Source organism: Cervus elaphus, chromosome 12, assembly GCF_910594005.1.
Source record: "Cervus elaphus chromosome 12, mCerEla1.1, whole genome shotgun sequence".
Taxonomy (NCBI): Eukaryota; Metazoa; Chordata; class Mammalia; order Artiodactyla; family Cervidae; genus Cervus; species Cervus elaphus.
In genome coordinates this window covers 72,160,615-72,185,905 of record NC_057826.1, presented here as the reverse complement: position 1 = coordinate 72,185,905, position 25,291 = coordinate 72,160,615, and the positions used below count along the sequence as shown (strand labels likewise).

Here is a 25,291-nt window from a genome sequence, read left to right as displayed (position 1 = left end):
CGAAGTCAAGTGGTCCTTAGGAAGCAGCATTACAATCAAAGCTAGTGGAGGTGATGGAATTCCAGCTGAGTTATTTCAAATCCTAAAAGATGATGCCGTTAAAGTGCTGCACTCAATATGCCAGCAAATTTGGAAAACTCAGCAGCAGTCACAGGATTGGAAAAGGTCAGTTTTCACTCTAATCCCAAAGAAAGGCAATGCCAGAGAATGCTCAGACTACTGCACAATTGCACTCGTCTCACACACTAGCAAAGTAATGCTCAAAATTCTCCAAGCTAGGCTTCAACAATACGTGAGCCAGGAACTTCCAGATATTCAAGCTGGGTTTAGAAAAGGCATGGAGAAGGAAATGGCAACCCACTTCAGTACACTTGCCTGGAAAATCCCATGGACAAAGAAGCCTGGTAGGCTACAATCCATGGGATCGCAAAGAGTTGGACACAACTGAGCGACTTCACTTCACTTTAGAAAAGGCAAAGGAACCAGAGATCAAATTGCCAACATCCACTGGGTCATAAAAAAAGCAAGAGAGTTCCAGAAAAACATCTACTTTTGCTTCAATGACTACACTAAAGCCTTTGTGTGGATCACAAACAAACTGTGGAAAATTCTTTAAGAGATGGGAATACCAGACCACCTTTACCTGCCTCCTAAGAAATCTGTATGCAGGACAAGAAGCAGTAGTTAGAACCAGACATAAAACAATGGACTGGTTCCAAATTGGGAAAGGAACACATCAAGCATGTATATTGTCACCTTGCCTATTTAACTTCTAGAGTTACAGAAGGGTAAAACTTCTAGAGTTTCACAGAGTACATCATGCAAAATGCCAGGCTGGATGAAGCACAGGCTGGAATCAAGATTGCCAGGAGAAATATCAATAAGCTCAGATATGCAGATGGCACCACCCTTATGGCAGAAAGCAAAGAGGAACTAAAGAACCTTTTAATGAAGGTGAAAGAGGAGAGTGAAAAAATTGGCTTAATACCTAACATTCAAAGAGTGAAAATCATGGCATCTGGTCCCATCATTTCACGGCAAATAGATGGGGAAACAGTGACAGACTATTTTCTTGGGCTCCAAAATCACTGCAGATGGTGACTGCAGCCATGAAATTAAAAGACACTTGCTCCATGGAAGAAAAGCTATGACAAACCTAGACAGCATATTAAAAAGCAGAGACATTTCTTTGCCAACAAAGGTCCATCTAGTCAATGCTATGGTTTTTCCAGTAGTCATGTATGGACGTGAGAGTTGGACCATTAAGAAGGCTAAGTGCTATACAGAGTGAAGTAAGCCAGAAAGATAAAGAACATTACAGTATACTAACACATATATATGGAATTTAGAAAGATGGTAATGATAACCCTATATGCAAAACAGAAAAAGAGACACAGATGTACAGAACAGACTTTTGGACTCTGTGGGAGAAGGCGAGGGTGGGATGTTTCGAGAGAACAGCATGAACATTATCTATAGTGAAACAGATCACCAGCCCAGGTGGGATGCATGAGACAAGTGCTCGGGCCTGGTGCACTGGGAAGACCCAGAGGAATCGGGTGGAGCAGGAGGTGGGAGGGGGGATCGGGATGGGGAATACATGTAACTCCATGGCTGATTCATGTCAATGTATGACAAAACCCACTGCAATGTTGTGAAATGGCTAGCATCCAACTAATAAAAATAAATGGAAAAAGTATATATATATATATATATATATAAAGAAGGCTAAGTGCCCAAGAATTGATGCTTTTGAACTGTGATGTTGGAGAAGACTCTTAAAAGTCCCTTGGACTGTAAGGAGATCCAACCAGTCAATCCTAAAGGAAATCAGTCCTGAATATACACTGGAAGGACTGATGCTGAAGCTGAAGCTCCAATACTTTGGCCACCTGATGTGAAGAACTGACTCATTGGAAAAGACCCTGATGCTGGAAAAGATTGAAGGCAGGAGAAAAAGGGGATGACAGAGGACGCAATGGTTGGATAGCATCACCGACTCGATGGAGTTGAGTTTGCGCAAGCTCCAGAAGATGGTGAAGGACAGGGAAGCCTGGCATGCTCAGTGCTGAGCAACTGAACTAAACTGAAAATATTAGAAGCATAAAAAGCAACTTACGTGCTGCTGCTGCTAAGTCACTTCAGTCGTGTCCGACTCTGTGCGACCCCATAGACGGCAGCCCACCAGGCTCCCCTGTCCCTGGGATTCTCCAGGCAAGAACACTGGAGTGGGTTGCCATTTCCTTCTACAATGCATTAAAGTGAAAAGTGAAAGGGAAGTTGCTCAGTCGTGTCCGACTCTCAGCGACCTCATGGGCTGCAGCCTACCAGGGCCCTCCGTCCATGGGACTTCCTAGGCAAGAGTACTGGAGTTGGTTGCCATTGCCTTCTCCAACTTATGTGCAATTGTTTTTAATGAATTGCCTTAATTGAAAAAAATGAAATTATAAAAATATTGCAGCTACTTTAGAAAAACCAAGACACACAGAACCTGGTTTCCCTTAAATAATAGGTAAAATGTATATCTGTATCTAATAATCACATTGTACACTTTAAACTTACATATATGGCATTAATATCTCAAAAAAGGTGAAAAAGTAAATTGCTAAAATTAAAGATATGGAATCATCTCTAAAAATATATAAGAAATAAATATTGCCTAGGATAGCCTTTTATTTCTCTGAGAATGCTGGCTGCTCTCCTAAGTGGCGACTCAAAAACATGCACAACATGAGAACTGAGAGTTAAGTTTTATTTGAGGAAGAATCAGGACTGCAGCCCAGGAGACAGCACCTCAGATAGCTCTGAGAAACTGCTCCAGAGAGGCAGTGGGAGGCGGTCATTGTATGTGATTCTGGTGAAAGGGGAGTTCAATGCAATCAAGCACTTAACTTACAAAAGGTTTTCTGCTAGGAGCTGATGTCACTATGAAGGATTTAGTGCTTTTCTAGATATGAGAAGATGCAAGGGTTGGGATCATAAAATAAGTTCCTGAAAATATCTACCTACCTAAAAACCTGTTCCACCAGTTTCCCTGGAGCACACACTGCCTCACTTTCCACCCTTAACTCCACTCAGGATGTGCTGAAGGTCAGCTGCTACAGCAGCACAGGATTTAATATCGACAAAGGCAGGTGGCTAATACCATTGGCAAGCGCCAATTTGTAGCTGACACAAAGACAGAGGCAGGAATGTAAGTGGGTAAATTATGGGGCAAGAAGGGAGGGAACGGGGTCTAGCTAGAAGTGACTCCTGACTTTTGCCTGGTCTCCCTTTCAGTAAAGGATTAATATTACTCAGTGACCCAGTAGCCCATTGACCTGCCATTGTTTCCATTACCCTCAAGAAATGGTGATTGACAAAGGAGAGGGCCCTAAAGCAGGGTGAACTGAAGGCAAATTCTTTCCAAAAGCAATGAGGCTTTTCTTTCTTTTCTGTCACAGGAATTATCTTTCTGATTGTGTCACTGGGTGTGGATCTCAAAGTCTACCCAATTCCCTAATCTCACCACTATCTGATGACAACAGTTTATGAGTTTTCCAGGATAAAAGGAGTACATTAAGGCTGTATACTGTCACCCTGCTTATTTAACTTATATGCAGAGTACATCATGAGAAACGCTGGGCTGGAAGAAGCACAAGCTGGAATCAAGATTGCCAGGAGAAATGTCAATAACTTCAGATATGCAGAGGACACCATCCTTATGGCAGAAAGTGAAGAGGAACTAAAAAGCCTCTTGATGAAAGTGAAAGAGGAGAGTGAAAAAGTTGGCTTAAAGCTCAACATTCAGAAAACTAAGATCATGGCACCTGGTCCCATCACTTCATGGGAAATAGATGGGGAGACAGTGGACGCAGTGTCAGACTTTATTCTTTTGGGCTCCAAAATCACTGCAGGTGGTGACTGCAGCCATGAAATTAAAAGACTCTTACTCCTTGGAAGGAAAGTTATGACCAACCTAGACAGCATATTGAAAAGCAGAGACATTACTTTGTCAACAAAGGTCCATCTAGTCAAAGCTATGGTTTTTCTAGTGGTCATGAATGGATGTGAGAGTTGGACTGTGAAGAAGGCTGAGCCCGAAAAATTGATGCTTTTGAACTGTGGTGGTGTAGAAGACTCTTGAGAGTCCCTTGGACTGCAAGGAGCTCCAATCAGTCCATCCTAAAGGAGATCAGCCCTGGGTGTTCACTGGAAGGACTGATCCTGAAGCTGAAACTCCAATACTTTGGCCACCTCATGCGAAGAGTTTACTCATTGGAAAAGACCCTGATGCTGGGAGGGATTGGGGGCAGGAGGAGAAGGGGACGACAGAGGATGAAATGGCTGGATGGCATCACTAACTCGATGGACATGGGTTTGGGTGGACTCCGGGAGTTGGTGAGGGACAGGGAGACCTGGCGTGCTGCAATTCATGGGGTCGCAAAGAGTCGGACACGACTGAGCGATTGAACTGAACAAGATAGTTTGGAGTTTGGGGATGAAGGGTATTCCTTTGTCCTCTCAAGCAGTGGAGAGCGGAAGAAAGAAATAGAAAGACAGGAAAAAGAGACACGTAACCCAGCTTTCCAGGTTCTCACTGCCCGTCCCTAGCCAGGTCTAGTTGGGCTCTTATGAGTTTGTGACCCGAGTCTGCATGGCTCAAGGAGTCCTTACAACCGACAGCAGCCCTGCCTAAGGCAGGTAGTACGCGGACGCCGAGCTGTGAGACATAAGGCGGCCGCCAGAGGGCGCGAGCGCTCAAGTTCACGCGCGATGGCGTCGACACGACCAGGAAGGAAAGGTGGTCGGCCTCCGAGAGATGGATGGGGCCCGGGAGCCCGCCGGGACAGCTCGGGCCCGCGTCGCACGGGAGCTGCGGGCCTTCGCGCACTGCGCGCCCACCCTTCCGCGCTCACCCGCCGGAGGGCCCCACCCTATCTGCGCTTGCAGGGTGACCTCCACGCCCGGGCGGGGTCGTAGGGCGTTCTCCGCTTCGCTCGCTCCCCGCGGCCCTAAACCGGCTCCGAGCCGGAGGCCTGCGGGGAGGCGGAGGCCGAGTCTTCCCAGAGGAACTCCCAGATGGCCAGGCCAGGGGGCAACCCGCAGGCGGACATCGCGCTCCCGCAACCCGCAGCCTCGTAACAATGGCCCGAGGGGCTGCGGACGCGGCTGCGGTCGCGGAGGAGCAGGGGCACCCGGGCGCTGGAAGCCCCGCCCCTCGGCCGGCTCCCTGACAACGCGGGCCCGGCCGCGCCGCCTGCTCCCCGCCCCTCGGCGCCCCGCACCAGGCGGGGCCGCGGCCAGAGCGCCACCGCCGCTGCAGGCGCAGCCGCTGCTCTGCAAAGAGGGGCCCGGGGCTGGGCCGGGGCCGGGCCGGGGCGCCCGCCCTCCCACCTTCTCCCGCCGCTATGAGCCAGGGAAGTCCGGGGGACTGGGCCCCCCTCGACCCTACCCCCGGACCCCCAGCGCCCCCCAACCCTTTCGTGCACGAGTTACATCTCTCCCGCCTCCAGAGGGTTAAGGTAAGGTGTGGGCGGGGGGCGCCCGGAGGACTCGGGCGGATAGAAAAAGGAGGCCTTTTAGAGCCTTGACGCAGATGGGGATGGAGATCCAGGAAGGAGGTGGGTGAGAGGCTAGCCGGGCGGGGAGTCCGGGGTGCGCACGTGGGGGCGGCGGGGGTGGTCAAGGAGCCCTGGAGAGGACGCGGGCTTGGGCGATAGGCAAGCTGAAGGTGTGTGAGAATGGACTAGGTGAGCCTGGAGGACTGCAGGGGACCCAGGGGTGGGGGAGATGGAGCACCCTGGAGACTGCGGATTACATCCTGCGGATGCAGATGGGTAGAAGGGAGTTGGAGGCTACGAAGAGCGGGGGTGGGGGCAGAGGCGTGCTGAGTGCTTCTCCGAGGCTCTGACTTGGAAGAGGTTGCTGGGCCAGGAACCTGCACCCCCTGCCCTTTCAGCACCCCCACTTGGCTCTACCCTCTCCTCCACGCGCACTGCAGCACCTCCTGGTGGGGGCGGGGAGGGAAGTGAAGAAGGGGGTTGGCTACAGGAAGTGGAGGGCCGCGCGGGCCTGGGGGAGCTGCGGGATGGTGTGAGGAGTGTCCAAGGTTTCCGTTGCCTTCATCTCCCCCGAGGTCGGCTCCTGGAGCTCGGTTTGTTTACCTGCACGTTCCCCAGGGCAGCCCCTGCAGTCACCCTGGCAACCCCTGCCTTGTGGAGTAAGGCCGAACTCTCTTTCTCCCCCCAGTTCCTAGAACTGGGGGCGTGCGGCTGTGCAGGGCTAGAGACTGGCCTCGATCTGAAAAGTGGACCTCTCTCTGTTTTCCGGCCTCTACCTCCCAGGCCCACGGTGAAAAGGACTATGCACCTGGTTTCTGCTGGGCGTGGGATCTATTTATGGAAGAGGGTTGGGGGGGGAGGATCTGTCTCTAGCCTACTCTACACCAGACACAGTGCTGGGCCCTTTGACACTGGTTATTCTTGACTCCTCTTAACAGCCTTTTAATTTTGTAGGGCCAACTGAGAGACATGAAAGTGAGGCCCCTGATCCTATTAATCTTTTATCCTCTTCCCCTTATTGGTATCTTCTTCCCACCTTGGGTTCCAGTCCCATCTCCTGTTCCCACACTACTCGTCTTCTGATCCACAGGGGTGGGGTGATGGACCTCTGCTCCTGGGTCCATCCTTGTGGGGGAGGGAAGCCTCTAAGGCGCATCTCACAGCCCTGAAGTGGCCCTTCTCTCCCACCCTCTGCAGTTCTGCCTCCTGGGGGCACTTCTGGCCCCCATCCGAGTGCTTCTGGCCTTTATTGTCCTCTTTCTCCTCTGGCCCTTTGCCTGGCTGCAAGTCGCTGGTCTTACTGAGGAGCAGCTTCAGGAGCCAATTACCGGATGGAGGAAGTAAGTGAGGGATCAGCCCCCGGAGACCCAATTTCTCCTTTCTCTTCCCTGCTATCCATTCTGCTCCCTCTTTGAGAAGAGGATGAGGGAGGGTTCTGAAATTCTCCTACCCAACCTGGGTAGGTGAGATGAGTCAGCCAAGCTCAGACCCTGGTACCCAGGACCTTAACTCTAAACAAGGCACGTGGATATGTCCCCGACTAACGAGAGACTTTAGCCTCTTGGCCAGGTAATAGAGGGCAGAAGAAGGGCACCTGCTTTCCTGGGTGCCTGAGCTTGGGGATGAATGAAAGTCAGGATAGCTGCCTCCACTGATGCCCAGCTTTGCCCTGCAGGACTGTGTGCCACCATGGGGTGCTGGGCCTCAGCCGCCTGCTCTTTTTCCTGCTGGGTTTCCTCCGGATTCGAGTTCGGGGCCAGCGGGCCTCTCGCCTTCAAGCGCCCGTCCTGGTTGCCGCCCCTCACTCTACTTTCTTTGACCCCATTGTTCTGCTGCCCTGTGACCTGCCCAAGGTTGTGTCTCGAGCTGAGAACCTTTCCGTTCCCGTCATTGGAGGTGAGAGATTAAGAGGAGTGAAGGGGAGAGATGGCTACTCTGGGCAAAGAAAGACTCTGGAGAGAACTGGTCCCAGGTGGAGAAGGGGGAAGTTAGAAGCAATATCGACTGATGCTGGCAAATGAAATGCAAATTAATACTATTTGTGAAGCAGCCTATTAGATTCTGAGCTCTGTTCTTAGAAGGGAGCAGGGAGCTCTGGTATCAGTGCCCCTGGGGAAGAACCAAGTGACTCCTTGTCTTCTGTCTTTACCCCAGCCCTTCTTCGCTTCAACCAAGCCATCCTAGTGTCCAGGCATGACCCAGCCTCTCGGCGCAGAGTGGTGGAAGAGGTCCGAAGGCGGGCTACCTCCGGAGGCAAGTGGCCTCAGGTGGGTCAAAGGTCGGAGGACGTCCTCATATTTTATGTGCTCCTGAGGAGGCTTCTCTTGCCTCTTCTCCTCTTCCACCCACCTCATTCTGGTCTCTTGATCCCCACCCCACCAGGTACTGTTCTTTCCTGAGGGTACCTGTTCCAACAAGAAGGCTCTGCTGAAATTCAAACCAGGTGAATAAAGCAGCAGTAGATGGGAGGGCTGTAGGAAAGGAGCCCCATATATGGAGAGGGACTCTGGAATAACCCAGGAAAAGTGGCGGGGTGGGGGAGGGAGGGAGATAGAGAACCTCCTAGCTGACACTGGAAAGTCTCCAGGAGTCAGAGGAAATTATAAATGAAATGGAGCACAGCCAGATTTCCTTGTGGAGCTGATCCAGACCCCTGTACTCCATGCCCTCCAGCTGCCTCCATGCACTAACCTCTGCCTTGGGGGTGGGGGTGGAAATGGGATTTAGGAGCCTTCATCGCGGGGGTGCCTGTGCAGCCTGTCCTCATCCGCTACCCCAACAGTCTGGTAAGTCGTCGTCTCGGGGAGGGAGGCCCAAGTCCACCCTGAATGCGAGTCAGTGAAAACTGCTGGTGCTGCCACGAGCTATGTGTGTGGAGGTGGGGCTGGGTCGGCGCGCGGGCCTCTGCTCGGGGAGGATTAGTCAGGTCAGGGAAGAAAAGTAATGCTTTTCTCCTCTCACCTCCGCTTCTCCCACAGGACACTACCAGCTGGGCTTGGAGGGGCCCTGGAGTGTGAGTAGTGGTATTCCTGGGGGTGAGGGTGGGGAGTGGGGACCACCAGAATTCACGGCCCGTCTTCTGCCCTCCAGACGAGGTGAATCGCCCTTGTTCATCCTGGAACTGAGAGAACTCTAGAGAAGGGGCTGCCCATATCCCTTTGTTTTGTTCTGATCTCCTGAGATATCATCAGAAAGTGCCCTCAGCTATCCCTGCTAATCATTCCTGCTGTGGTTATGGTGCCTTTTGACTCACTTTGCAACCTTTTCTCTCTCGGTTATCCACAGCACCAGGCTTGCTCCTTCTCGTGGTTCCTCAAACCCCTCACCTATACTTCTTTCTCTGGCAGGGCCCTGCAGTGCTGTCTTATCCCACCTACCACCTTTCTGGCCCTTCTATCTCCCAGCTACATACTCATCCAGCTGACTACAGCTAGTAGCTGATTTTTATATCAGTGGGCAGAACTTTGCCACTCCCATCCTTGGGCTGGAGGGTACCCATAGTTAGAGATTGGTGAGCATCTGAGGTCTCTTTTCTCTTAGACTCAAAGTCCTCTGGCTCACAGCCTCTCAGCCCTGCAGCATCGTGGATGTGGAGGTATGACTCCCGGGGTGGGGTAGGAGAGCAGCCATCGGCTGAGCTGGGGATCTTCAGGGAAAGAGGGTGGGAGTGGTCACCCCTAACTTTGAAGTCCTGATGAGAAGCCTGTGTCTGTGTGTGTTTCAGTTCCTACCTGTATACCGCCCCAGCCCAGAGGAGAGCAGGGACCCCACCCTCTATGCCAACAATGTCCAGAGGGTTATGGCACAGTAAGTGTCCCACAGGGTGTTTCCTAAAAGCAGATATACAGGGCAGAGGAACCACAGGAGTGGGGAGGAGCGCTGAGTGAGGTTTCAAAGCAAAACTGTAGCAGGGGAGGCAGTCGGTCGGGGGGAAGGGCTATTGGATAGCTGATGTGTGAGCGATGGGAGAGTGAAAGGGGCCTGATCTCCTCTCCCTGGTCAGCAGGCCAGAATCAGTGATGAACTGAATGTGATGTGTGAACAGAATCAGATGTATCTTCTAACTCATTCCCCCTGCATCCCATCCCTCTTCATCCTCTAGGGCCCTGGGCATTCCAGCCACGGAGTGTGAGTTTGTAGAGAGCTTGCCCGTGATTGTGGTGGGCCGGCTGAAGGTGGCCTTGGAGCCACAGCTCTGGGAACTGGGCAAAGTGCTTCGGAAGGCTGGGTAAGTGACCTTGGAGATGAGGGTATGGGAAAGAGGAAAAGGAGAAGAGAAAAGGGAAAATGGGTAGGAGGAAGAAAAGTCCTAAAAAAAAAAAAAAAAAGTAGGAAGATGAGAAGAATGTTTTGAAAGATAATGGAGTAAAAGGAAGGAGGAAAAAAAAAGATGCGTAATAACCCCAATGGCAAAGGTAGGAATGGCTTTCCAGGGACTGTGAGTCAGAGCACCTCTTAGAAAAATACCAGATGTACCTGTGCTGGGAGGATTCTTGGGGCTGGGGCCAAGGTGCTGGTGGGTGGTGTTTCCGGGAGAAAACTGAGTCAGCACTGCACCTTCGACGGCAATTCCCTTGTAGGCTGTCCCCTGGCTGTGTAGACGCTGGGACAGAGCCAGGCCGGAGTCGAAGGATCAGTCAGGAAGAGTTTGCCAAGCAGCTGCAGCTCTCTGACTCCCAGATGGTGGCTGGTGCCTTTAGCTACTTCCAGCAGGTAAAGGGGCGGGGTTGCTCAAAATTTTAAAGACAGTATCCCAGGGGCTGTGTGGATGGCCAATCTGGAGCGGAGGCTGGATGCTCTAATAACTGTTGGTAGACGGACATCTTCTGAGGTCCTCTGGGAGATGCATTTTCTTATACATTGAGGAGCAGTGTTTTAGTCATTGTGGGAAAGAATGATGGAGAAATAATGGTCAGTGAGATCCATAAATTTCTGAGGCATGCTGGAGATGACCTTGTGAGAGATCACAAGGAGATCACATGACCTTGTGAGCAGTGGGTGGGGAAGGTGACTTATGGAGGAGATGACACTGGACAGGTTAGACAGTTTAAGACCCAGAAGTATCTGTAATATTTGGGCAGATTTATTTTAAATGTCTCAGAGCTTCTCTGGAGGATTCCTGAACTTTCTCAAGAATCTTGATGAGCCATATATTTCCTGGGACTTAGCCAGGTTGTCCTGTTGAATTATATTAACCTCAGATGATTCGCAGTGTTTATGAACAACCCCCAATGGTCCTAAGGAGTTCTTTGTGATCTAAGATGCAGACCATGCTTCTCAGCATCCTCTGAAGGGACAGAGAGTGACCCAGACGTGCTGATTCCTCAGACTGGGGCAGACTGTCCCTGAAAGGAGCTTCCTGTCATAGCCTGTAGCTGAGCAGAGCCAAAACCCAGGTGCCCTGGTCCCCCCTAGATACAGCACAGCAGGCATCCTCAGGTGTTTTTTTTTTTCTTAGTAAGAAATTTTGCCAGTGGCCCCCTTTTATTAGTTTGCTGGACCAGTTCTCCCACATAGGCCAGAGTCAGAAGAGAACCAGTTTTTCCAGCTTGGGGTCTGAAATGCCCTGATTGTATATCAGAAATGATGGTAACTGAAACATACGTGAGGGATTCCATCATTCCCAGGAGATCCCTTCATAGGAGAGCGTTGTCACCAGGTGACTTGAAGAGGTATAATATGAGCGAACCCATGACCCGAGAGAACTGTCAGGAATCCTGGAGAGTTTGGGGCCCACTGTTCCAGGGGAAGCAGACCCAGGACAGGGGTCACCCCCCTGCCTGCTGAGAAGAGCGAGGAGCCGAGATCCAGAGCAGGAGGGTGGGTACGGGGTTGGTCCCTACATTGCCTTAGTTTCTCTCCCACTCCCCAGGATGCCGATGGTTTGGTGGACTTCCGAGACGTGGCCCTTGCATTGGCAGCTCTGAGTGGGGGCAGGAGCCTGGAGGAGCTGACTCGCCTGGCCTTTGAGGTATCAGGAAGTTGTAGGGGTCGGCCCTGGAGTGGCTGTGCTCACCCCACCCACGGTGAGCTGTTCCCAGGAGCTTCTGGCTAGTAGGGGCTTGGTGTCCACCCCAGTGCCAAACTGTCTGAACTGCAGAGTCCCAGTGTCTCTGCTGGGGCCTCACTGGGAACAGGTAGAAGGAAGCAGCTATGACCATTATAATTCCAAAAAAGGAGGAGCCTGTCAGACAGACATGCAGGGCAATGTCCCAAGGAAAGAGCTTGACCTGCCTCCCTTTTCCTCCCAGCTCTTTGCCGAGGAGCCAGAGGAGCAGGCTGAGGAGCAGGCCAAGGGGCCCGGCCGCCTGCTCTACAAAGACGGCTTCAGCACCATCCTGCACCTGCTGCTCGGCTCGCCGCGCCCCGCTGCCAGGACCCTGCATGCCGAGCTGTGCCAGGCGGGGGCCCGCCAGGGCCTCTCCCTCTGTGAGTCATCCCCTGCAGGCCCCGTGCGGGCGGTCGGGGTGTCAGCAGCACAGGGCCGGTGGCCGGCTTGGGGGGATCAGGACATCCTCAGGGCGAGGCCAGAATACAGCCAGGGAGGTAGGGGACAGTACTTTGGCTTTGAGACAGTGAGGAGAGCCGGGGACCTCTTCCTCTTCTCCTCAGGTCTTTCCTTTCCCCTCCAGGTGAGTTCCAGGACTTCTCCCTCCACGACCCGCTCCACGGGAAGCTCTTCAGCACCTACCTGCGCCCCTCCCAGACACCACCCGCCTCCTCCCCAGGCAGCACCACCGCTCTGGCCAACGGGACTGTGCAAGCCCCCAAGCAGAAGGGCGACTGAGCGCCTCGACCCCCCGCCCCGCCAGCTCGCACCCGCCCACAGACTCAGGGCAGCGCCAGGGGCCACCCCTGGGCCTCAAGCCCACCTCTGTCCTGCTTGACTTTCCATTATTGTCGTTGATTTTTTTTTTTTAAGTTGGTTTTCATTTTTCGTTTGTTTGGTTTTATTTTGTAAGAAACTATTTTATATATAAATATATATCTATATCTATTTAAAAAAAAATGAAGCTCAGTCACATTGATGGTATCATTAGCTGGGGAGGAAAGGAAGTAGTGTTTGCAGGCCGCCCTGGGAAGACCCTGAAAGTTCCCAAGGTCAGATCTCTTGGCCACAGCCGATTAGTCCTCACTTGGGGGAGGATGGATTATGCAGATCTGGTATCTTCCCTCCTGTTGTCACAGCCTGTAACAGGCCTCCTCCTGAACCTCTTTTCAGCCTGTTCCCTCTTGTTCTGTCCTCATTAGAGATTAAAGAATAGCTGAACGCCATTTCATATTTAATAATCATACTAAGGTTGATGCCCCCTGTGGTCGGGGCAGAGAGCTGTATCAGGACCCAGCCCTCCTACCTGCAGCTCAGAGCGGCCACTCCAGTTTCTGCCATACGATGAATTGGGGACATAGAAGTCCCTTCTGTCCAGCTGCTTTTCAAGGAACAAGAATAGGCCCCTCCTATAGAAAGTGGTATGTCTAGGCACCATTTTGAAAATAAGTTAGGTTAAGGAAATAGTGATCTATCCCAGAAATCTGACAGGTTAAAAAGTAGCAATTTTCCACCTAGGGACTTCTAAGGGAGACAGATCATGGCAGGATGTCCAGAGAAGCCCTCCCCAACACCAGGTCCAGGCTTCTGATGAGGGAGGAATAAAGTAATTACAGGACCCTCAGCCCCAGGTTCATCAGGATACCTCAGTAAGGTTGGAGACTGGAAAGCCATCTGGATCCATCAAATCTGAGGCCGCCCCCACCTCCTTTCTCCTTTTCAGCATCTCACCCCAACTAGCAGCAAAGAAGTGAGGGCACACGGAGAGCATTTGCCAACAACAAAAGCTTTATTTTTTTTTCTCATACAACTTCCAAAGGTGCTTCCCCCAACCTCTCACCCAGGGGACCACCTCCAACCTAGCCAGTGTGACACCCCTTTGCCCCAGGCACAGAACAACAAAACAACATAGGGCTGAGAGCAAGGTCTGGTGTCTGTTCACAGGCTGCCAGGGAGAGATAGTCTCCTCCGGGGGGGCCCCCACCCACAGGGATTGGCAGGTGGGACAGGATGGTCTGGCTGCCCCCTACTGGCTGCGACGTCGTTTCTTCCTCCTGCTCTTGGAGAAACCATCGCGCTTTCTTTTACGAGGCTGGGAGGTGCAAATCACTCCCAGAGCCACTGGTTTCTCCCCAGGCGCCCCTGGTTCATCTCCCCGTAAAGGCCTCTTTTCAACAGGGACTGGTCCTCCAACTAGGGCTCGCTTCCCAGACTTGGCAGCAGGAGGCTGGCCGAGGCCTGTTGCCTTAGGAGCAAGGGAGTGCGATGCTCTCTGGGTCCCCTGAGGATGCCCTGAGGCGAGCAAGCCTGAAGCAGGGCGAGAACTGAGGGGAAGCCCCTTCGGTGAGAGGCTAAGTTTAGAGGCTAAGAGGTAGGCAAAGTTGGACAGCTCCTTGTCTTCCTCCCCCTCTTCCTCCTCCGCTTTGGCCCCATCTGCTGAACTGCGTGCTTCAATAACAGGAGAGGCTTCTCTCACAACTAAGGCATCCCTGGTTCCCCAGCTGGGGGAAGTGCTTCTAAGGCCCTGGTGAGGAGGTATTGATTTGGGGTTCCCATGGCCAGAAGATTCTTGATCCCCTGGTGAGGGAGCAAGGTCTTTAGGCTCAGATAAATCAGTATTCTCCCTGCCTTCTCCTTGGGGGTCATAAGAATTAAAGCTTAGGGGGCAAATATCCTCGCTGACCCCCAGCTGGAGGCCACAGGCATCCCTGATGTCTAGTAGGTTGACATACGTGGTTTCCAACAGAGGAGAAATGGAATTGCGACTGCTCCCTGCCTCTGGGCTGGCCTCAGGAAAGGAGGAGGTGTCCTGGGTCCCCAGGAAAAGGATACTGCCTTGACTTGCAGGCAGGAGAGTTTCTTTAGAAGCCCCCAGTGTAGAGGCCCCAATTCTGCTTTCTAGCAAAGGGGGGCAATCTTCAGGCCACAGATCACCAGGATCCTGCAGAGTCCCAGGGCTCTGTGCCATGTCGTTTCTAGGCCTCGAGGCTGGGCTGTTGGCCTTCTGAGGTTCCGACAGGCCACAATAGTTTCTCTCTTCTAGGGCAACTGTGGCATCCGTGTCTCCACAGGGAACTGCACTGCTTCCCACATCCCCAGCTGCCAGGGCTTCTCTGGGGCCCAGGGAAATTCTGCTTCTAGAGCCCAATGCCTGGCCATCCCCCTGAGGCTCAGTTACACATTCCTCCTCATGGAGGTTCTCTATGACCTCCTCGATCTGTAAGGGCAACTCCAAGCCTGCAGCATCCATCTCACTGCTGAGCCATAGCCTCGGGCTGAGAGAAACCCCGGCCTCGTCCCTATTCCCAGCTGTTCTAGGTGAAGGGTTCTGATCATAACTCTGAACTGTGGGGAGACCACTGTCATCTCCCCACGTGGCCTCTGAAGAGCCTTTCTGGGACAATACCGATGGCTCCATGCTCTGAGGAGCCACTCCAATACCCTCTACCTCTTGTCTTGGCTGCAGCCCCAGGGTCTGCTTTTCTAACCCCTGTCCTTGCAGAGGAGCCAGCCCTGCAAGTCCAACATCCAAACAGGGAACGAGCTCTAGCTCGGTGCCTTCCTGCCAGCGTAGGGGGAGAGTCTCGGAAGTCCTGTCAGTGCCCAGGAAGCGCCCAGGGGACCCAGCACCTCCCAGGAGGTCATCCTGTGGTGGGGATATCTGGTTTGTAACCTCCCCAGACCCTCTCCTCTCTATACTCGGGGGCCCTTGAGTCCCCTGTGGAGCTGCAATTTCTAGCTGCAGGCCCCAGCCGCTGGGGGATGGCAAGGTGTTCCCATCCCTGCCCATCACCCTCAGGCCACGTAGGGCCTGCTCCGGACCACCAGACACTTCTCTTGCCTGCTCTCCGAGAGAAGCAGCCTTTCCAAGACGGAGGGAGCCCCCAGCCCCCCGAGGCCCAGGTGAGGGCCGAAGCCGCCCACCCCCATCTTCATCCTCATCAGAAATAGACGGACTTGAATCTGACTGGGCTGCACTGCAACTTGGAGGTGCCTCGGCATCCTCCTCCTCTTCCAAGGCCAGGAGTCGCTTCTGGACCAGCTGGAAGAAGAATGGACAAATACTGTTCTATATGTGGTTGTGAGAAGGGGGAGCAGGCTGGGTGGGAGAAGATGGTATTTAGGCAGGACGGGATACAAACAAGTGGCTTAAGTGATGGCATCAAAGCCAGGTACCACCGCTCTTTCTCTCCACCTTATTGGGTCTTATTCCTGCCATGCTTTGAGCCCTAAATTCCCCTTTTCCATGGTCCCTCGTCTGCTTGTTCTACACTCAAAGCTGGATGCTAAAGCTGTCCCTCTCCAGAAGCCACATCATCCAAGACAGTGTAAGGTTAGGCAAAGCCACGTAAGTTTTTCATTCTGATATTCTCTACCTCCCAGGTTTACCTGGGCAAGACTGAGTCCTTCTTCTTGTTCCAGCTCCTCAATTAAGGCCAAGGGATCCCTCTGTTGTTCTGGGGACAGCACATCTGCCAAAAACTGAGGGTGAATGACCGCTTCCACCTGGGGAACAGAAGTGAAAGTGATGGGAGTCATTGAGAGAAGGTAACATGAACCAAGAGGCAGTCATGCACCTCCCCACTCACTCACCACCCTCTACCTGGGGGGTTGGAAACCACCAGCTACACACTTTCCTCAGCACCAAAGACAGTCTAGTTCCCAAAGGCCTCGGGCAAAACCCTAGATCTTCCCTGGAGTTCCCACCCTAGGACCTGCTAGAAACCACACCTCTTGGGCTAGCCCACCTTGGAGACAAAGACCTCCTGAGAACACAGCTTATCGATATAGCTCAGAAGACTGGCATCTGGATATATCCCTTCCTCCTGCTGCTCTTCTTGTTCTTCCTGTCTCCCATCTGACTCCTCAGGGGCCAAGTGGCTCCCCACCAGCCCTTCCATGATGTCCGCGTACTCTTTCACCGCTTCTGGTGGTATCTCCTTGGGGGCCTCAGGGGCCGGAGGCCTCTGGCTTTTGCGCTGCCGCCGGCGGGGAGCCCGTGCTTTGGAGGCCGCCTTCTTGGGAATGTACACTGAGGGGCGAGGCGGGAAGCAGAAATGGGAAGCAGTGCTGAGACCTCAGCTCCTGCCTCCCACCCCCTCCCACCCCCACTCCCCACTTGTAAGGGCGGTGACCTGGGTACACTGAGATGGTTCCAGACTGGATTTGGCCGACCTGACAACAGTACCAGCCAGGGGAGAATACTTAGGAGCTGGAGGGTCTGAGAATCTGGAGGAGGACTCTCAGAACCCCTGAAATCCCAAAAAGCCCCCTGGTCCAGCCCTCATTTGTTAGGCAGATGAGGCATTATGTGCCTCAATTACAGTCTCAGTGAGAGAGCCATTGGTTTACTTGGCCAAGATCAACATCTAGTTTGGGACAAAGGGAATTTATGCCTCTCCTGTTTGGAACATCACATGCCACCCCCTGGATGGAAGTGACTGGCTTCTGTGTGACTCTCTCTGAGCTCCTGGCCCACAGGCTCCTGTTGGCATTGGGTGGTCTTACCTGGCTGCTGGCAAACCTCAGGGGCAGGTGGTCCTGAAGGATCAAGTTTCAGAGGGGCTGCCGGAGGCAGGCTCTGGGGCCCACTCATCAGTTGTGTGTTCTGAATCTGCATCTCCTCCTCAGCCTCAAACTCCATGAACCTGCAGGGGGTGCAGAAGGCCCAGGCAGTGCTGAGAAGACCATGATTCATTAAAAACCCAGGGGATCTGCTCACAGATGGCCGAATGAATAACAGTTCTGGAAAACCCTCACAAGGTCACCACATAGCCCCTCTCCCTGAAGTTGTCACTTAGAAAGCTTATTAAGAAACTAATCTTAATAAAAAGAAAAGAATCTAGAGTTTGTAAGCTTTACAGGACAGAATCATGGCTTTTTCATACCCTATCCCACTCAACATCGAGGGTATACAGATTAATAAGGCTTGTTGCGTTCAGTTAGGCCTGTGCCGCACTTGGCAAGATCCCCTCCTCACGGCCTCATCTGCTCACACGCCTACCACCAAAAAGAATGGCTGCATTCCTGAAGCAGAGCCTGAGCTGCAATTCAAGGAAGTTCCCACTAGGAGGCAGTGTTGCGACCCAGGAGGCCTGAGGCTGGGACTGGGGTCCCAGAAGGGTCAATCTAGGAAGTTGAGTCTAGAAGATTCCAGGGAGAAAATGATAGCCAAGCTTGGAGGATAGGGTTCATTTTCCTGAGTTACTTTTTTAACCAAGGAGATTATCATGGAGGAATGGGGGATATGAGCCAGAAGACCACCCTGGACATCCAGTACCTTCCCCGGACAAACCTCCTTCAGAAAAAGCCCTTCCCTGAGGCAATGGGCTAAATGATTCCTGTGCCACTGTTTCCATAGGAGTGGTGACCCCAAGGTGCTACCTGGTCAGTGAGGCGGAAAGAACCTGCCTAGTAGGCCTTAAACCTCTTCATCACTAGGTTCCCTTCAGCATGGGATTTTTACACCAATTGGGATCCAATCCCATCCTAAGAGCTTCAATATCAAAGCCCCTATGTAACTCAAGATCTGGAGAAGGGTAAGCTTCCAAAAGGAGACAGAATGGAAAAGTCCCAAGAGTCAAGATGGTGGGAGAAGCAGCGAGGATTCAGGAGACCCTCTGCTCGTCTATACCCCTCCTCCAGCATCCCTTACAGTAACCACCCACAGCCCAGACCCAAGCCTCTCTTACCTGCCCTCAGCCACGCAGAACCCCCACCCCCACTCCCACCCCCACCCCCAGAGAGGATGAGGGTTGCTGGGACTCACTTTTCTGCCATCTCATAAAAGATCATCCGGTCGAAGTTGCTAGTACGTTCCCACTCCTGCACAGCCCTTGGCAGTGCCTCCTCCAGGGTCATCGTGGGCTTCAGCCGGGCCAGGGAACGAAGCACTGGGCTAAAACCCCCATCGGGTCAGTCACAGTCTGCAAGTGTACTCGCCACCCACCTGCCCTGACCCCCACCCTCTGCCCCTCATCAGAGCAGGCATCTCCGGGTCCCTGTCACATCCCACTGCAGATTAGACTCCAGACCCCCAACCTCCAGCCAGCCGTTTACCACACTGGTCTTTCTTCCCACTGAAATTTACAGTCCTCACAGAAAATCAGACAGTTCTTCTCCCCCTCTTCTAAAATCAACTACCTTGAATTCTCACAGTACTATCTTCAACCAAACACAAGGAAGAAAGCACTCAGGTTATTCATTGTAAAGTAAGCGGAACCCTGCCCAAAGGCTCTTACATTAAAAAAAAAAAAAAGGCACTCACTAACTCAAATGAATCTAATTAAAGGCTGTGGGGTGTTTTTACTTGTTGCTTTTTAAGTGTTTTTTTGCCTCCAGGATACCCCTCACAATCAAGTATCAATACTCTTTGAGCTCTTTGCGATTTATTTTTGCCTTTCTGACTTCCTGTGAATCCTCAATCATTATTGTGCCTAGAATCACCTGGGGAAGCTTGTTATAAACATGGATCCCAGCACCCCCAGAATCACCGGACTGAGCATTTTATCAGCCTCCCAGGTGACTGTAGCAGAGGGTCTGGTCCAGAGACCCTGCCCAGAGCCCCTGAACATAGGGAACAGAAATAGGCCAGGAGTTAGAAATTCAGATTCCCAGGCTCTAAGACACCCAGAGCTGTCTGGAGAAAGCGGAGAGTGATCTACACCAAGGACTTTGGGATATCCTTTTGAATAATTCACTCCAGAGTCAGGAAGGAAAGGGAGATTCCCTTAGGGGTTCAGCCACTGGAGGAACATGATGTTCTTTTTTTTTTTCAAATCCAGTAAGAGATGTATGTGTTAAGTCATTTCAGTCACGTCCAACTCTTTGCAACCCCACAGACTGTAGCCTACCATGCTCCTCTGTCCATGGGATTCTCCAGGAAATAATACTGCGGGGGATTGCCATTCCCTTCTCCAGAGGATCTTCCCAGATAGAACCCTCGTCTCTTAGATCTCCTGCATTAGCAGGCGGGTTCTTTACCACTAGTGCCACTTGAGAAGCCCAAAGGTTAAGTGCGAGAGGCGGCATATTGTTATATGATGGTTTACATGAAATGTTGAGAGTGCAGTGCAGTTGAGGAAGGCAGAGTTCTTAGTGGGAAGAAGAGAAAATTCCCCAGATAGTTAATGACTTTGCTTTATAAACATTAACAGCCCGTGACCCTGGGCTCCCAGGCCAAGCATCCACTCCGCACATTCTGGCCTTTTGTGAGTTCTTTTTCTCTTCTAGATTGCCTTTTTATAATAACAATAACAACAACAATAACAGCTGCCATTTGATGAGGCATCCTCTGTGCTATGCACTCTGCTAAGCATTTCACACACAGTAACTCCTTTGATCTCAGCAACTCTGTGAGGTAAGTGACCATCCCCTTTCTAGATGAGAAAGCTGAGAGCAAAGAAACTAATGCCAGGACCCAGGATAACACACCTAGTAAGTGGTGGGGCCCAGCCCTTGACCAATCAGTGAGCTCTAGACCAAGTATTAGTCTCTCAGTCGTGTGTGACTTTTTGACCCCACGGACTGCAGCCTGCCAGGCTCCTCTGTCCATGGAATTCTCCAGGCAAGAATACTGGAGTGGGTTGCCATTTCCTCCTGCAGGGGATCTTCCCGACCCAGGGATCGAACCCAGGTCTCCTGCTTTGGAGGTGGATTCTTTACTATCTGAGCCCCCAGGGGAGCCCAAGTGAGCTCTGCCACTTCCCTATTTCAACTTGACTTCTCCTAATAAAACAGGGAATGTGGAATTCCCTGGTCATCCCGTGGCTAGGACTTGGCACTTTCATTGCTGTGGGCCCTGGTTCGATCCCTGGATGGGGATCTAAGATTCCCACAAGCTGCTAGGCATGGCCCCAAACCCTGAAGCAAAATAAAACAGGACAGTAGATAGGGTGGCCCATGAGCTCCTTGGCCTGGCACCACACCATCCTCCCCTCCCAGCGCTCCTCATCCGAGTCGATTTGGACAGTTCAACTCCATGTCAAAAGATAATTAAGGGCTTCCCTGGTAGCTCAGAGGTAAAGGATCTGCCTGCCAATGCAGCAGACACGGTTCGATCCCTGATCTGGGAAAATCCCACATGCCTCGAGTCAACTAAGCCCTGATGGCCACAACTATTGAGCTCTGCTCAAGAGCCCAGGAGCCGCAAATAATGAGGCCAGCCCGCTCTAGAGCCCGTGCTCTGCAACAAGAGCCACAGCAGTGAGAGGCCTGAGCACCACAACTGAATAGTGGCCTCCACTCACCCCAGCTAGAGAATAGCTCTCGCAGCAACGAGGACCCAGCACGGGCCAAAATAAATAATAATTTAAAAAAACAGGTAGTGAAATAGCACAAGAGGGCCCTGGCACTCCTTATCAGAGACCTGGGTTCCGATCACCGCTCTGAGCTTTAGCCTTCTCATCCATAAATGAGGATGACCAGAAAAATGCCTGCCTGAACGTGTAGGGCTGTGAAGATCACTTGAAAGAAGGCACCTGAGGCTTATTATCCTCCGGCACATGGGTAAAGAGGTTTGTTGCATTGTTATTTTAATTCTCATAGCATCTTCACCATCCTCACGACCTGCCCTCAAGTATCCCTAAATAGCCTAACCGCTTTGTCCATCCCCAAACCCTCCTCATTTAAAAGCCTCTAGGATAATGAATCTTCGATCTCCCCACTTACATAAGAAAGCAGGAAAGGGCCTCTGCATCAGGACTCTGGGATAAGTGCCTTCGTGCCAAGGCTTTGTAGCGCTGCCAGCGCCGGAAGTTCTCATAAACACCCTTGGAGGCACAGGAGAGGTCACCCAGCGAGGGCTTGGGTCGGGTGGCCGTAGGACCTCCTTCCCCGGTTGTCCCTTGTGGCCCTGGCCAAGCCTTTTCTGGGGATACGATGGGGGCCAGTTGGGCAGCTGGTGGTGGAGCCTGAGCAGGAAGGCATGGGACACCCTCCTGGTTCAGCCCCACAGCCTTAGTGGGCAGAAGGGTCTTCACATTAGAGGCTGTCAGGAGCCCGGTAGCAGGACTCTCAGGACCCCCGCAGGGAGCAGCAGAGGCAATCCAACTGAGGGCGGTCTGAGTTAGGATAAAGTTCTGAGTCTGAGAGGGCTCAGCTGACCCCGCTTCTGTCTTGACCTTGACAATGACTTTGCCAGCTCCGGCTCCACTGGGGCCAGGGCCCCCATCCCCGGTCACCAGCAACGGGCTGGGGAAAGCAGAGAGCACCAGAGGGCTGCCTGGAGAGAATGCTGAAGGCACGGGGGCCTGCGAGGGCGGCTCCCACGGTGGTGGGTCTGGCGGGCCAGGAGCAGGTTGGGGGAAGGGAAGTGCAGTGAAAGGCGACAGGGCGGTGCCAGGATCCACGGTCATGTCCGATCCTGGCAGCGGAGATGCTGTAGAGACAAAAAGAGGGGACAGAGTAGCAGAAAAAGAGACCAAGAGCTAGGTCATCTGAGTTCTTCTCTAGTCCCTGAAGAAGCAGAGCACTGATTCTCAGCAAGTGAGTGAGTGGGAACGTGTATATTTGCAAATGTCCCCCAAGTGTTTCTGATGTCCCTTATTCCTGTTGAGAATGACTGCACTAGGGAAGCTGCAGTGACCTTGGACCCACAAGCTCATACTCCATAACACATGCCACCCAGCGTACAGGTACATTCCAAACACGGTCAAGCCACCTGGACCCTGCTCCCAGCTTCTCTCCGGTCCCTGCCACCACTCACAGAAGCACTCTTCCCAGGAGGGGATGTGTGGGTTAGAGCTTTTGTTCCCAGAAATTTTGTTTCTAAACAGCCGGGAATGACTAGAGAGAAGAGCCAGGAAATGGGTAAAGGGAGGGCCATGTGGGGAGGGAGGTTTCCAGAGCTTTAAGTAGATGCTGGACATACTAAAATGTTATCTGTGATCCTTCTGCTTGAAACTCCTAATGTCAAAAATTTAGGGTCCACTTTTGAAAGGCACTGACCGTGAAGTCTGAGACACAGTTCAGGGGCTATGTGGACTCTAGTCAAAGAGACCAAGGATAAATATATTAAAACGTGTACTTAATCAGGACGTGTGTCTCCTAGGACTTTCAATAATAATAGATCGTCTGCCTAATTTCAGGTTGCTCTCCTCCCCCTCTTAGATAGATTATTCTGCTGGCAAATTAACAACGTTCAGCTTCTGCTGCTTCCTGACCATTGAAGGAGACAGGGAAGATCAGCAGACTCTTCACCTCAGGCATAGAGCAGAGGACCGGGAAGACTCCCTGAAGAACGGAACACAGTGAAGTGGGTCTGAGGCCTGAGTTCCACAAAAGGCAGAAAGTCAGAGCGTCTCAGGGAAGCCCCAGTCCTCATCCCTGCTGGAGTGACCCACCTCCCCTGACCCTGGGAAAGCAAGGAAAACTGCTCCCCACACTAAAAGAGAAGCCCTCGCTGGGGCTGGAAGGAGCCAGGAGGCTCTGCGCAGAGGCACTGACTGCACCTCCTCATCTAGCTTCCCGGAGGACAGTTCTCGACGGACTTGGCAACAGATGGCCCCACTGAACAGTTTTCCAGACAAGGCTTCCAGTCCCTACACCCAGTAAGATTGAGAGCGGCCCCAGATCAGTTCTCTCAGGGCAAAATTCTAGAGCAGCCTCCAATTGCCTGAAGAAGACACCAGAACTTGGGTCTTCCCCTGGAAACCCCCTGTGTCCCTCGGACCGCACACATCCCTGCCCCTGCCACACAAACACATGTTGAAGGTATCCCTCTTCCAGAGAAGCAAGTTGCTAACTACCATCCCTTCTCTCTACTCAGCACTTTCCTCAGAGGTGCTCTGATCTGCCACCCAGGAGGCCCCCTTCCTTTCCCCAGCCCCTAATATTAACAGCACCATCTCCTCCCCCAGTGTGACGCCTCTCGTGGTGTCTGGCGTTCTCACATCCCTCTAGGTCAGCCCTGAGAGCTCCCCCCCAGGTAAAGTGTCAAGTTTTGAATCTCCAAGGAGGGAGCTGGTGGCAGGGGACCCTCCCCTACTGGCAGACTCACCTCCATCTGAAGACATCGTCTCAGGTTTGGGCACTAACTGTGGCTGTCTGGAAGCCTCCAGAATGAGACAGGCAGGTCCAGGACCCAGAGGGTAACCTCCAGTAGAAACACAGGGATCCAAGGAAGGGAGGGTAAAGATCAAATCAAAACAGAACTAGAATCTAGAACTCAAGGTATTCTACAGTAGGGGGAGGGGTGGGGGAAATGGGGTGAGGTTAGGGAGATATTCCACAAAGGACTCTGGTATGTAGGCAGTAACCAGGAATTCCCTCCAAACCAGAGTATGGCGACACAATTGTGTATCTCTTCAGGACAACTTGCAAATTATTTCTCAGATTCCCAACCACATAGTTTTACATCTTGGTTCCCTATACACGTCTTCACCAATATATCTAGTTTTGTGTGCCTTTCAATTCCACCCAGTTTTGTACCTGACTTCCTATTAACAGCAGACTGCGGCAAACTCTTGACAATTCAATGTTTGCTGTATTTTCTAAACCAAAATCAGAGCACATAGTCTGTATATTTAAGGGTCAAGGGAACAGAATATTTCAAATTAGGGTTGTCTCACAATATCAAGGGTGCTGATTTGCTGTATGCATAACATTTCCTTAGAAAGCTGTTTTGCAGTTCCCAAATAGACTATTACCATCACCTCTGCAGTCCACAGAAGGCTCAGCCTTACCCTGGGCTGAAAAGCTTCCCACTTAATCAAAAACTGCCACTCAGAGTAAAATTCCAAGACCCAAAAGTCTTTTTTGTTTGTTTGTTAAATTATTTTTGTGGTTTTAAATTTTGTTAAATAATTTTAATTTTTAAAATGGGTAGTACATCAGGACCGTTCAAAAGTCAAACGATTTAAAATGGACTACACAGCAAGTCCCCCTCCACTCCTTCTAGAACCAAGTTGAGCTCTTTATGCCAGAGGAAACCAGATTTATTCTGAATCCTCGCTGAGATACATGATACAACTACAAGCAAACACAAACTATACTTAAAAAAAAAAAAACCAAAAAACAACTTTTAGGTTTTTCTGGTTACAAAGCTAACGTATCTTGCAATGTTTTCGCCATTATAAATCATACCGCAATGATAACCTCGGTTAATGATATTCGGGTTCCAATTTTCATTTCTTTAAACCAGAATCTTTTGTACGTTCTTTAAAAAATTCGCCATACCTCTAAGAGGCGCATTTATTACGCTATTATTAGCTACTCACCACTACAGAAAGTTGAATTTGTGGTAGAGACCTGAGTTTGAATCTTGGGTCGACCACTAAAATATGCTTCACCGGTTTCGTAAAACAACTTCACGCTCTTTTCGCTGTGCAGAATATGGAATACCCATCGTGCATGTTTACCGCCAATGTTTGAAACAGGGCGAGAGAACCGGATGTACAATAGGGGAAGGAAGAAAATCTTCTTTCTTTCCTAAGGTAAAAGGGGCTCTGGATCCTGGAGCCCTTATTTCTGCAGGTACTAGAAACTCATTGCCTCTGAAATGGATGTGCATCGTGAGATAAAAACAGGATACTATTCAGTTATGTTTAATCTATGTCCATCCCTACCCCCCTCTCCTTAGCAGTACCAGGCACACAGTGGGTATACTGCACGTGTCTCACAACTCCTGCAAGATTGCAACTGGGTTGCAATTGGTGAAGTTCTGCGCTAGTGCGCCTCCTTCTGTCCGGCTGGAGAAAAG

The 25,291-nt window shown here is 51.6% G+C and overlaps 2 protein-coding genes across 2 annotated transcripts; one reads left to right on the top strand and one right to left on the bottom strand.

Moving 5' to 3' along the window:
• The first annotated feature begins 5,251 nt into the window (after positions 1-5,251).
• LPCAT4 (lysophosphatidylcholine acyltransferase 4) lies at positions 5,252-12,464 on the top strand. Its single transcript, XM_043920625.1, has 14 exons — positions 5,252-5,504; positions 6,741-6,883; positions 7,219-7,439; positions 7,698-7,810; positions 7,926-7,986; positions 8,271-8,329; positions 8,522-8,556; positions 9,084-9,138; positions 9,268-9,350; positions 9,646-9,771; positions 10,124-10,256; positions 11,416-11,514; positions 11,795-11,972; positions 12,176-12,464. Exons 1-14 carry the CDS (start codon positions 5,391-5,393, stop codon positions 12,328-12,330), a joined length of 1,575 nt encoding a protein of 524 aa, XP_043776560.1. The 5' UTR covers positions 5,252-5,390; the 3' UTR covers positions 12,331-12,464.
• A 908-nt stretch (positions 12,465-13,372) lies between these two features.
• On the bottom strand, positions 13,373-25,205 carry NUTM1 (NUT midline carcinoma family member 1). The gene is made up of 8 exons (XM_043920300.1): positions 24,810-25,205; positions 23,591-23,686; positions 21,262-21,970; positions 18,362-18,490; positions 17,101-17,240; positions 16,341-16,624; positions 15,982-16,098; positions 13,373-15,634 (listed from the first exon to the last, which is right to left on the bottom strand). The coding sequence occupies exons 2-8, from the start codon at positions 23,604-23,606 to the stop codon at positions 13,619-13,621; spliced, it is 3,411 nt and encodes a 1,136-aa protein (XP_043776235.1). The 5' UTR covers positions 23,607-23,686; positions 24,810-25,205; the 3' UTR covers positions 13,373-13,618.
• Between the last annotated feature and the right edge of the window lie 86 nt (positions 25,206-25,291).